The sequence below is a fragment of the Anas platyrhynchos genome, chromosome 3 (assembly GCF_047663525.1).
Source record: "Anas platyrhynchos isolate ZD024472 breed Pekin duck chromosome 3, IASCAAS_PekinDuck_T2T, whole genome shotgun sequence".
Taxonomy (NCBI): domain Eukaryota; kingdom Metazoa; phylum Chordata; class Aves; order Anseriformes; family Anatidae; genus Anas; species Anas platyrhynchos.
Window position 1 is genome coordinate 19,506,403 of NC_092589.1, and position 13,348 is coordinate 19,519,750.

Sequence of the window (13,348 nt, forward strand, 5' to 3'; positions counted from 1 at the left end):
TGGACCTGGAAAACTGGGCTGAAGACATGGCCAGCCCTCAAGCCTTTCCCACAAACCCACCTTGAAACACTGCTATATTAAGTGCTAGTCTTCTGGATCTCTATTGTTTATGCTTCCCTACTGGGTACCATAACATAGTGATAAATGAAACCAAGTTGTTTGCTGTGTATTACCATATGTTTTACTGATTGGTCTTCCTACAGACAAGGAGAGCAGTCTCAAGGAAAAGGGAAGGACTCAGCAATCTCTAGGCTAAAAATACGAAGTGCGTTTTAGAAGGCAGTTTGGTTTTCTAGTGCAGAGTTTTGTTGTATGTTTTTTGTACCCTGGCCCATAGGCAATCTCTTTTAACCAATTTCTCTGTTCTGTACCCAGAATCATAGAATCATTTGGGTCAAGAAAGACCTCTAAGATCATTTAGTCCAACCTTTAACCTAGTACTGACAATCCACCACTAAACCATGCTGCTAAGTTCTAAATCTACACATTTCTTGAAGACCTCCAGGGATGGTGACTCAACTGCTTCCCTGGACAGCCTATTCCAATGCTGCACAACCCTTGGAGTAAACAAATTTATACTAATAGCAAACCCTATGTGTTCATGCAAGCATGCAATATATTGACCAAGTGGCTTTATGGTTGTACTTTGCTTGGTGTCCAAGGAGGGGTAATGGTTTTCCATTTAGATTCTGGAATCTACTGCTTAATGATAAATACACTCCTGACATTGTTAAATGACAGCCTGATTCTAATAAACCCCATGCTGATCTGTTTGTTTGTTTGTTAGAGTGGGTGATTCATCTTCTTGTGCTGTTAAAACTTCAGTTGGAGTTATAGAGACAACATGAATCAGACACAATCAGCATGTCCCCTGCTGGTTTGCTCACTTCCTACCTGTTAACAAAATACTGACTAGTTTTCTGCTCACATTGCAGATCTTATTATTAATTGATTTCATTATTGATTGCTCTTAAAGCCTGTGAGGCCTCTTCAAGGCACACACGAGTCTACAGCAAAAGACTTCCGTGCATATGCTTCTCCCAGGCCACGCAGTATCAAGTTGTAATCCCTTTGTGTTGCTGAGCAAAGTGCCTGCAGCCACGCTGACTTCATGAGAATGAGCTGAGTGCTGTATTTTTTTTCCTTGATTTGCTATTAGAAAGCAAGAAGGGGGGTAGCAGGGTGGAGTGGGAACGGAGGGAAGATCATATTATCTTCAAATCTAATTAAGGTCTCAGCAGCTCCTGAGGATTTGGCTTTATGAAGCTGCTCATAAATTCTTCCTTGTCATCATGCCCACTAATACGTTGCTCTCATGTGCTTGATAAGGGCTTGAGTCATTTTAAATTAGTTGATAATATACCAACAAATAGGCTGTGGGATGCACCAGACAGCCAAGTGCCCTAGAAAGAGCAGCCTCTGAGGAAGGATTCGCAGCTGCCTGAGCAGACCTGGCCTCTCCTTCCATGAGGGCCTCACCGAGGGGAAACGAGCTCCCACCGGCTCTGCTGATGTTGTCATCAGTTTCCTCAGGAATGTGTGTTATACCCAGAAGCTATAACACATACAAGGCATGCACAGCATGCCTCCAGCAATCCTTCATAAGATTTTACAATAAGCCTGGGAAGACCCTAAGGGTCTTATAGGCACCCTGGACATCTCCCCAGGCCCCAGCACAGCCATGGATAGAACAGGGCTGCATTTGGACACACAGGACATGAGATTAAGAAATGGAAACATTAAAGTAATTCTGGGCTGGCCATTTAAGTCACAGACTGGATAGCTAGTAGTTCCTTTACACTCATCCATCCACCCCCTCACAGCTGCTGCTATTGTTATTTGTGACAAAAAGCTGAAGTCAGGTTAAGGTCATGTTCCTTTTCTTTCCCCTATCCAGTTACTTCTTAAGAAATCCAGTTGAAGCACCACAGATATTTTCCTTTCCCTTCTGGATGTTTACACTTTCAGGCATCTTTTGGGAAGAACCCTTAATTCTCATGAAACATGGATATGGGACCATCCATTTTCACAGCCACATGCAGGCAAACCAGTAGAAGGTTTGCTCTCTGCCACTGCAGGTAAAAAGCATGGCAGTGACCATCACCCTGCCCCTTGCAGAACGACCAGTGCCTGCCCCAGGCTGGGTCAGTCAGGGCCTTTTTTCCAGTTGTCTCAGGGAGAACCTGAGATGGCATCTACCGCTAGGAGTCCATCTGCTCCTGTTTGGGGATAACTGCTCTGTGCTCATGAATCAACCTTTTTGGCCTAGCCTTGACACTCCTGCCAAGGACGAAAGGCAATGCAGGACCCACTAAACATATGCAGTCTTGCCTCAGCTGAGGCTAGCAGCCTTGTGCTGAGAGAAGAAAGGGGATGATACCAGACAGGAGTTGCACTGCAAATGCACCTGTATCTCCAGCACCAAGGCCCCCATACCTCTCAAATTCCTAAAAATTAGATGTTAACAGACACCAGGAAAGCCCATTTCAAAAGACTAAGAGGGCTGGGCAACAGGGGGGCAGATACTGTGTTGTTTTTTTTCTTCCGTGTTGCTTTTTCCTTTAAAGCACACATTCTGTTTTGCTGTTCTCTCTGTAGGCTGACTACCAGAATACCTAAACAGGCAGCCACCAGTCAAGGAGGATGGAATACCATTGTATTTGAAGCCCGTAAGGATGGAAGTATCCATACTGGAAGTATTGGCTCTAAGGACAAAATTATTAACTGATGGCAAGAGGAGGGAAGAAGATATATAAGATACTGTGTCTATCCAGAAAGAAAAGCAAGGTGCACATGTGACCCTCCAGAGACACCATTTACCAACTGGCAGCCCAGGTGGAATCTCACAGACCAATTTGCTGATTCTTCCTGAATGCAACAGGAGCAGCCTGGCATCTTACTCACTAGGTAAACCCCTCAAAGCATTCAGATCTATCTCACTTGCCTTGGTAGTATGCTCTGAGTTACACTGCCAGGCATTGTGAGTCTCTGTAATGTCACAGGGAAATATGAGACACCTGTCCTGAATCAAAGCAGATAGGCTTATCTTGTTTCAGAGCCAACTCATGGTTGGGTAGAGATTAGATTGGCTGTAAGAAATTCCTGTTATTGTGCAACTTATTATTCATGGCAGGGTGAAAATGGCTTCAAAGGTGATCCTACATACTCTAAAGGATATCTTCTTACATCTAACAAACATTATACAAACCAAATTGGTTTTCTGCTTCAAGCACCTCTGTGCAGGAAAAAAAAAAAAATCAATTTCAAGTTGCAGTGGCTGTGATCTTTCAAGGTAAACATCCATTGCAAACATGTTTGGCAATGCAAAGGTGCAGACATGACAAGTGATATACAAGTCAACGTAGTGCTGTATCCTGATCAAAGTTTGACCTCCAAGGTACTGAACAATCCACTGCCCCTCTAACAACAGTTTCACTAACAGAAGCAAAAATATGTTGTAATGCAATAAGCAAATTTATTTTAACCCCTACATCATTCTGGGGCAGCAATTTTAAGTCACTGGACCAGTTAGCCTTAAACATGAAAAGACCTCGAAGTGCAGAGTGCTGACCGAACATCTATCCAGGCCTTACTCACTCCTGGGAGTACGTGGTGTCACGCTCAGCTGATTTGTAATGTCCTTGGTTACTCCCCAGTCTCACCTGGCCTGCTGCAGCAGAAGCCTCACAGCTCCACAACTCACTGAGCATCTTGTAAACTCACTCCATTTGCCCTCTGGCACCTCTTGTGTCTGTCAGACCAGCTGCCAGTGCTTCCCACCAGTGCTAACCCTCCAGAAAACTCTCTTTCAGCTCAGCTTGTGCACAACCTTCCTCAGCGCCACTCTCCAAGGATTACTGCGGAGGTGAAAACAGCCTAAAGATGAGGATTAGCAGCTCTGTCCAACAGTAAAACAGGCTCACACAACTTCTCCTAGCTGAGAAAAGGAGGCATGGCATTGTATATCTCTCCTGCAGAGACAAACAGATATATTGGTGTTAATGGAGTTAACTTTCCCTGCAGCGGCCCATACAGTGCTTTCTCTGCATTTCCACATGGCTTTTGCTTGTTGGTTTTTTGTTTGTTTGTTTTTCCCTTTTCCCCTTTCCCTTTTCCCTTTAGATAAATTATTTAATAATTTTCCCTTAATAATTATTTTTCCTTTAATTAAATTATCCTTACATCACCTTGTGAGTTGTTTCTTTCCTTTTGTTTTTCCCCTCCTAAGGAGGGGGAGTGAGAGAGTGGCTGTGGTGGAGTTCAGATGCCCAGCAAGGTAAAACCACCACAGTGGGCTGTCTCCATGGTCAGAGTTAGTTTGGAGCATGTAGTGAGTGTTTCATACATGATACAACTTGTGTGCTCTGAGTGTCCTCACAGAGGAGTCCCTGCTGCAGCACAGAGCTGCTACCCTGAAGGGGAAGCAACCCTTTCCCTCACACACAGTAAAACTAAGAATTTTTAAAACTAAGACCTGTATCTACCTGACCTTTAGGTGGGAGTTTGCTTCTTCCTGGTTTTCTCAGCTTGAGCAGTAGAAACAGGCTAGCCAGGACACTGCTATCTGTAATCAGCTTACAGCACAAGGTAGGAAAGCTTGGGCCACAGGAACTGCAGAAAAAAAAAATGCTAATAATCATTACATGTTCACAGTGAAGATCTCTTTTTTCCACCCTTATCTTAAAAATGAGCTTAAACACATTTCTACTTGACTCCATAACCTGTGTCCTTGGAACAGTCCTGATTTTGCAATATTCATCTTTTATTTCATGTATGGGGTTACATATAAACTTTCAATACTCCTTTCACTTTCCCTTTTTTTCTCTCTTTCCTATGTTGGTTGGTTGATTTTACAAGTGAATTTCACAGTACGGTAGCAGTGTCTTGTCTCTACACTTCTTTCTCATAAATCATCAAAAAATGAGACATTAGCTGTTGCAGTGGATGGTCCAACCTTGAAGCTCTGTCATGTTTTTTTATACATCACATACAACTTGGATTTCCTTAGTGCCCAAGTAATATCAGAGAAAACAAAGCATCCCTACACTGCAAAAGCAACGTGGTTACCTGCAAGTTTACAGTTTTTTTTTTCATCAGCTCCAAGCTAAAATGCAGCTTAACTTGAAACTTAATTAGACTCAATTAGAGACAAAATAGCTTGTAACATTTTTATTCTTACAAGGTTCTTAGGCACTTCCAGTGAAGACATGCAGAAAACACCTGTAAACCTGAAATAATTCCACTGGATCTCATGTCTTAAGTCTCAATGTAGGCTGGACACCCATACCAGACATGTAAACAGCCACCTAAAACTGGTGCTGGAATGATCACTCAAATAAATTAAGTTAGCCAGAAAATTGATGAGCTACAGTTTCATCTGCCACGTGTTTTCATTATTAGCATCTTTTGATGTTTGATTTTGCATCCTTTACCACTTCTGCAAGCAATTCCAGCCCACAGTTTTTCATTAAAGCGTTTAAGATCTGAAGCTTGAGCAGCATAGGTCCTATTGCACAGTTGTGATCAGAGTCCCAGCCATGAAGAAGACAAACCTGCTGCACTACAGCCCCTGCTTTACTTAGGGCAGTGTGGTGTGACGAACCCTGGCTGGCAACTAAGAAGGATGTGGGCCTATTAGAGAAGGTGCAGAGGAGGGCCACAAAGATGATCAGAGGGCTGGAGCACCTCTCCTGCAAAGAAAGGCTGAGAGAGCTGGGGATGTTCATCCTACAGAAGAGAAGGCTCTGGGGTGACCTCATTGTGACTTTCCGGTACTTGAAGGGGTCTTACAAAAAAGATGGAGAGCAACTCTTTGCTCAATCCAATAATGACAGGATGAGGAGGAATGGTTTTAAACTAAAAGAGGGGAGATTCAGATTAGAAGTTAGAAGAAAATTCTTCACTCGGAGTGTGGTGAGGCACTAGCACAGGTTGCCCAGAGAGGTTGTGGATGCCCCATCCCTGGAGATGTTAAAGGCCAGGTTAGATAAGGCCCTGGGCAGCCTGATGTAGTGGGTGGCATCTCTGCCTATGGCAAGGGGGATGGAACTAGATATCTGAGGTCCCTTCCAACCCAGGCCATTCTGTGATTCCATGATTGCTGCCTGTCTTAAACTATAGTCCTCCAAGTCTTCATCAATCGGCCCAATTTTCCTGCTGCCACACTGAATGATTAAAGAAGTTCAAGTTCAATTTCCTTCAGTTTACTACTAAGTTACTACATCTGCATGTTATAAGCTGAGGTTCCAACCATTGATGCTTTGTGTTGTTATCTTATAGTACTATGTTGGCACAGAGAGGATGAGCACAAAATAATTGGAAATGAGCCAGGTAGGATCTGTAGGACTTCCCCCAGCTCAATTAAAATCATGTAGATTTTTTTCCCATTGGAACATGAATCTCTTTTGGAAAGGGAGGGGAAGGCTAAGATGATTTTTGTTGTGTTGGCATAGCTTTGCCTGGCTCATTAAAAGGCAGTAGATGTTCTAGACCTGAGTTTCCTGCCGAGTCTAATTTTCGCAGGGGATTTCCCCAAGGCACAAGAAGTGACTTATCATAATAACAGATAATAAAGCCTGTCACAAAACTCAATGTCCAGGATTAGAACCATATTTCCTAATTTATTTTCTATTTGTTCAAATCAATGCAAAAATGTTACCAAAAAGCATTACTACCTAATGACATTAGGGCTTAAGAGGTAGAGGCATAGGAGCCCATCTAGATATGCTTATGAAAGGTCAAGTATATCAGTTCACAGCATCATAATAAACATCTAGGGAGGTAACAAATACAAAGCAAAAACGTTCATCTGTCTCCAGTGTATTTTAATAAGTTAAATAAAACTAAAAGCGTGAGTAGGATTTCAGTAGCAGTTAGCCTTTCCCCTGACACAATACAAGATCTTTTTTTAAGGGATGCTAATCAGACTTGCTAAATGCCATATTGGGGCTAGCTCAGGAAACTACCAGTTCATTGTCCCCTTGTATTAAGCTTCCCAGGAGTCAGGGTGATACCCCAAAATGCTTTCCCCAAAAACATTTCTGATTCATAGGGCTAATCTCACTTCCTGGCCATGCTTTATGCTGATGGTTATGCCAACAGACGCATAAAGCACAATCACCTGCAGCTCTCTAGGTTTGTTAGGTACGTGGTAGCTTTTGGGCCTCCAGGGCAGATGCATTCCGCAGTGTAGCAGGGGATCACGGCGTGCAAAGCGTTTCCTAATTCGAGGTTCAGGTCTCCAGCTGCAGGAAGTGCCTGAACCTGTTGCTGCCAGTGGTGGGTGACAGAGATACTGTCTGCCTGAGGTCTAAGCAGGTGGAGGATCTGATCAGCCTGGTCGCAGAGCTCAGGGAGGTGGTGGAGAGATTAGGGACTATCTGGGAGTGTGAGCAGGCGTTAGACTGGTGGAGCAGCTCCCTACCATGCCTATAAGGCCCAGAGAGTGGTGGTGAACGGAGTAAAATCCAGCTGGTGACCGGTCACCTGTGGTGTTCCCCAGGGGTCGGTGTTGGGGCCCATCCTCTTTCATATATTTATTTATGATTTGGATGAGGGAATTGAGTGCACCCTCAGTAAGTTTGCAGTGACACCAAGTTGAGGGGAATTGTTGATCTGCCAGACGGTAGGAAGGCCCTGCAGAGGGACCTGGACAGGTTGGGTCAATGGGCAGAGGTCAATGGGATGAGGTTCAACATGGCCAAGTGCCAGGGCCTGCACTTTGGCCACAACAACCCCATGCAGTGCTACAGGCTTGGGGCAGCATGGCTGGAAAGCTGTGCAGAGGTAAAGGATCTGGGGGTGCTGGTTGATGCTCGCCTGAACATGAGCTGGCAGTGTGCCCAGGTGGCCAAGAAGGCCAACGGCATCCTGGCTTGTGTCATGAATAGTGTAGCCAGCAGGAGCAGGGAGGTGATCGTTCCCTGTACTCTGCTCTGGTGAGGCCGCATGTCAAGCGCTGTGTTCAGCTTTGGGCCCCTCACTACAAGAAGGACATCGAGGCCCTGGAGCGTGTCCAGAGAGGGTGTCCAAAGCTGGTGAAGGGCCTGGAGCACAAGGCCTGTGAGGAGCAGCTGAGGGCACTGGGGTTGTTCAGTCTGGAGGAGGCTCAGGGGTGACCTTATTTCTCTGCAACTGCCTGAAAGGAAGCTGTGGGGAGCTGGAGGATGGCATCTTCTCACAAGTAACTAGTGATAGGAGTAGAGGAAATGGCCTCAAGTTGTGCCAGGGGAGGTTTAGGTTGGAAATTAGGAGACATTTATTCTCAGAAAAAATGGTTAGGTGTTAGAACAGGTTGCCCAGGGAAGCAGTGGAGTCACCGTCTCTGGGGGTGTTTAAAGAAAGGTTGGATGTGGTGCTTAGGAACATGGCTTGGTGTGTGACATTGGTGGTTGGGGGATGGTTGGACTAGATGATCTTGGAGGTCTTTTCCAACCTTAATGAGTCTATGATTCTCTGCAATGTCTGGGTCAGAGTGTACCCACTAGGTGCTGGACTTCAAACCTGAAGCCAAGGGTTTCAGCTAATGGCTGGGTCAGCCGCAAGGCAGCAGCATTTTGTCTCTAAATGTTCAGGATCAAAGCACCAGCTGCTTGGCAAACCAAGGCTGCAGGCATGGCACAGGTATGAACATGGTAAGCTGCAAGGTGAGAGGTGATTTCCCTAGCTAACACTAGACAGGGAATTGTTACAGCATGGCTGTCATCATCAGTGTGAAAAGTAGAAGTGATATTTGTGGTTCAATTAAATAGGAGCCCAGGGTCACTCCCCTGCCTTGTGAAATGGATCCATTTCATTTTAAGTGCTTCCCTTTCCCCTTTCCAAAGTGGTGACATGGAAACAATGCAATCTACCACCATGAAGCATTAACTTACTTCATCGCAGTAATCACCACAGCACCTTGGAAGTATACCCTGCAACATTTTGTAAATAGTTACGCTGGTTCTGTCATTAAAACCAGGGAGATTTACACATACAACTTTCCCCCAATGCTAAGGGAGGAGAAATGAAAGCAGTAAAATTCTGAAAGCCAGCAATTTATTCAAGAAGGCATTCTGAAAGCACTTGAAGGCTCAAAGGCTTCAAAGTCTCATGATATTTTACCTATAGCTTGTAGCACAGGGACCAAAGGACAGGATTTTCATTAAAACCTAAGGCTTTTAGAGGCACAAATTGTGTTTTGTTTTTGGTTGTTTTTTTGTTGTTTTTTTTTTCAAGTCAGGAGTCCTGTGAAATTTCTCTTCAAGAGCTGTTGCCACACAAAAGCTCTATATGCAGTTCTTTGTGCTCCACCACCTGTTACCTGCTCTGAAGGGAAGGTTTCTCCTAATCTTAAAACCTGTTCTGAAGTCTTCTGTCTTTTTCTCCTTTAGCAGTCACATAGCCATAGCACCTGACATGACGTCTAATAATTTATCTCCAAAACCCAAGGAAATCATTTCTGCCAAGTCTTTGAAAGACACACTGGGAGAGAGGTATTTTGTGATACAAAGGTCTCCACTCTCAGGTGCAACTGGGGGATTCCTAAACCCTTTCTTCAGTACTTCACATCTTGGGCTAAAAGATACCTGGGAAACAAAACCAGGCAATTCCTTTACCTATCCCTTCTCCTTTCTCAGAGCAGTCTCCTTTGCTTTCGGTAGCAACACTTCATGGGAGTCCCCTCTTCCTTAGTCTGGAAATTGAGAAACACAAAGATGACACAATTACCCTTAACTGCTGAAAATATTATTTTTTTTATGGAAGAAGAGTTAAAATTTTACTAATTCCAGGTTGTATGAAGCACTGAGAGAAACATAATGAGATTGTAAGGGAGTTTTCAGTGACTGAGGCTCAACCATGTCCTTCAGAAACAAGAAATAATCATATTACTGCTGCTCCTCCCAGCTTCACAGTGGCTTGTATCCTTGAATCTCACACGCTGAATCCTCTGTTTGCTTGGACTTCAGAGATTCAACACCCCCATACACGGCACAGAGGTGGTCAGTCCTGTTACCCGATGGCTAGATCCTGGCCATAACTGTAAATGACTGCCCTGTCTGTGTACATACATGTCCATGGATTGGATACAAATTTGAATGTGCAACACAGCTCTACCATGCTGTCTGCAGAAGACATTCAATCACAGCAATAAAAAGTGCAAGGTAATTCAGCATTTTCCACTTGATCTCAGGTGCTGCTTCTTCGTATCCCTTAGTGCATCCCTCCTCATGCACCTGCCTCATTCCCCAAAGCTATTGACATGCTTGCTTTTTTTTTTTTTTTTTTTGAGTCCAAGTCTCCTTTTGGTGTCCTTTGTTCTTCTACCTGTGCTTCCAGTGAGATTAATAAATATTGTACACACAGAACTTCTGCAGGGCCCATCACAGGAGCCCCAAGTATCCCTCTAAAACATTTCATTTTGGTTTCTTGCCATCCCTTCTTTTTGAACATATGACTGCCAACAGACCAATAGCAGCTACGTGCTTTGCAATCAACAGCCATTGTTCAACCCGCAGCACTGTGTCCTCCCTTTTATTTGAGTGATTCTTCTCCTGTCACACAGTACACAAGGACCCCGATGGTTTTGCATGTGAGTAGTGTCAGGTGCCTCTCAGCTGTGTGTAGCAAGTCTCAGTGCCCGGCCCAGCTGGGTAAGTCCTCAAGCAGGTCAAGACATCACCATGTCCCACCGCTGACTCATGGCTGTGCTCTCGCAAGGATTGATGACAAGCTCTTTGGTATTCTCGTTCGTGTCCCCAGTCATCTCAGTGTCCAAACAGAAGCGTGAAGCTATGTGCTCAATGTGTGACCCAACTTTACTCCATCGCTGCAGACATACAGAAGAGGAGAAACATGAGTGAACAAGCTTCCTCCTCTTTATGTTTTTACTACACTGGTTCAGCATCAAGAGACAGTCATCACTACAACTTCATGGCCTGATGCTGGGAAGTACAGGGCTCCCCCAGCCTACGTCAAACAGAGCACATGCTGAGCATTTCTCCCATCTGAAACACACATTTAAGCTCAGCCTCTGTTTGGCATCAGAAAGTGAGTATCACTAACAGCTTTTTCCCCAGGTCACTGGTTCAAATGTCAGCTCAATGATTAAATGCAGAGAAATGTTAGCATCTGCCAGCTGACTGGCAGCCATGTGGACTAAATTGCCAGTTTCACTTTGACTTCTGCAGATAAGTATCCAGATCACCACTTGCACTAATAGACATCCTTACCAACACATTCATTTAAAAGGCAAAGGGTTGAACAGGCCAGGGTCTGTGCTTCTAGACAGACTGTGCTTCCCAGATGATGTCAAAGCACACCAGCAATTCAATGATTCTATATTATGCTGAAAGAAAGAGAACTTCGAAGAAAATGGGGTGTCAAAGAAAAGGCTCACCTGCTTGTTGTCACCTTCTTTGCAAGGTGACAGGAGCACCTGGGAACCAGGGAAAAGGGTGTACACGGACAAGCACAGCTGCTGCTGACGGACTTGGTGGTTGTATGTGTATGTCCATTCCTGCAAAGAGGGATAAAAGAAAGGTGGTGAGAAATCAGGGATGATTCTTGGTATTCCTATATCTGGAAAGCAAACATTTGGGCTTGGATCCTGCCCCCTATGAAACCAAGCACAAACCTCATTGACTTCAAGAGACACCAGGACAGGTCACTAGGGATTCTTCAAGCCTGGGGAACCACACTGAAGACTGGCCACCAGCATGATGCAACCCCATTTACTATAAAACTATAAAACTTTTACTATAAAACTTTGAGCCCTACCCATCAGCCAATTGCTCATCCATTCTGTTATGTATTTATCTAGCTGGATATAATGATACTGTGAGAAATAGCATTGAAAGCTTTGCTGAAATCCAAAAAGATAGCATCAACTGGCTTCCCCTGGTCAGCTAGATGCGTGACCTTGTCATAAAAGGAAATTAAGTTAATTAGGCAGTGAACATATGTTGGCTGCGACCGATGACTGCATTGACCTTCAGGTGTTTTCAGTAACTCCCATAATAATCTTCTCCATAATTTTACCAGGCACTGAAGAGAGACCAACAAGCCTGTAATTACCAGGGTCTTCTTTCTTGCCCTTCTTGAAAACTAGAATAACGTTTGCCACCTTCCAGTCAACTGGGACCTCACCAGATACCCAAGACCATTGAAAAAGAATTGAAAGAGGTCTCACAATGAGGGGATTTCTTGACCTCTGTAACCTGCTTACTTCACTGAAACACCTCACAGAGGATGGTTCCTCCCAGAGGTTCTCTATGCTTTTTTCCCAGGCCAGGCTTTGTTCATGCCATCTCTTTATTCACACTGTCTCAAGGCAGGACCATCCTCTCATTCAACAAAGGTCCATGGGATAGACAGGGTGGTGGTAACCATGTCTCCTAAGCAATTCATCATTAGAAGTGAGGCCTACAGAGCTAAATGTATGCATCAGTTCAACAGTTGACATTAGATCCTCCCTCCTTGCCCCAGGCTGTCATGCTACTCTTTTATCTAAACTGAAGGATTTTCAGAAGGCTCTTTATTTCAACAGAATGGCTTTTTATGGAAGCCAGTCCTGCTGAAAATGTTTTATCTAGTTCTAGTTTTTATCTTGTCCCTTTTCAGCCCTACATGAAAGCCTGAGAAAATGATACATAAAATCGAGAGTCTGAAAAAAAGGCACTTGAACACACAGAATCCATGAAAAGCTTTGAGTTAAAATAAAGGCAAATGGCCATACAAATTTTTATCTTACCCTACTTTTTCTCTTATTTGTATTATTTAGAATGAAAATTCCTGCTTTTTTCCCCAGGAGAAACTACTTTATCTTCTAAACCCTGGCACATCAAATACTCCAGTGGCCAGCACAGCAGTAACAATGGCAGAGGCTTGCACCCCAGGGGTTGTGGTGAACTGGGCAGCCCCAGGGTCCTCCTAAGAGAGACCTTTAAGGAGCTAACATGCCTCCAGGGCTGCAGGCTGGCCTGTAGATGCCAGCAGGATTATGAGCTGACCACTGACACCAAGGAAAAACAGACACATGAGGTGAAACTGAGATCAATGTTTCCTGCCTTTTCAAAGATAAAACAGCTTTTGCTGAAATGGTGGTGGAGTGAAGAGGAAGAGGGTGGGCTGGGAAAGTAGAACTACCAGCTGCACACCACAAACAGCAATCCTCTCGATCCCCTTCCTCTGAAGCTTCAGCTAGTACTAACCCGCACCCGAGGCTTGTGATTATTTTTCAAGGATTTAGCATCATTCAAGCAGGCACCTGTCACTGCTACTCAGCATCATTCAGAAATGAGGAAACTATTTTAAAAATGTGACCTTCAGCCTGGCACAGTAGCCTCTCAGCCTAGCAAGGAGCAGCTTG

The 13,348-nt window shown here is 44.4% G+C and overlaps 1 protein-coding gene across 2 annotated transcripts in view; it reads right to left on the reverse strand.

Moving 5' to 3' along the window:
• Positions 1 to 9,014: 9,014 nt before the first annotated feature.
• Positions 9,015 to 13,348, reverse strand: part of GALNT14 (polypeptide N-acetylgalactosaminyltransferase 14) — a 67,361-nt gene continuing 63,027 nt past the window's right edge. For both annotated transcript variants that reach the window (XM_027453652.3, XM_027453653.3), the window contains 2 exons: positions 11,378 to 11,497; positions 9,015 to 10,807 (listed from right to left, as the gene is read on the reverse strand). In XM_027453652.3, coding sequence (XP_027309453.3) covers positions 10,649 to 10,807; positions 11,378 to 11,497 — 279 coding nt within the window. In that variant the 3' untranslated portion in view covers positions 9,015 to 10,648. The remainder of the gene's footprint in view (positions 10,808 to 11,377; positions 11,498 to 13,348) is intronic.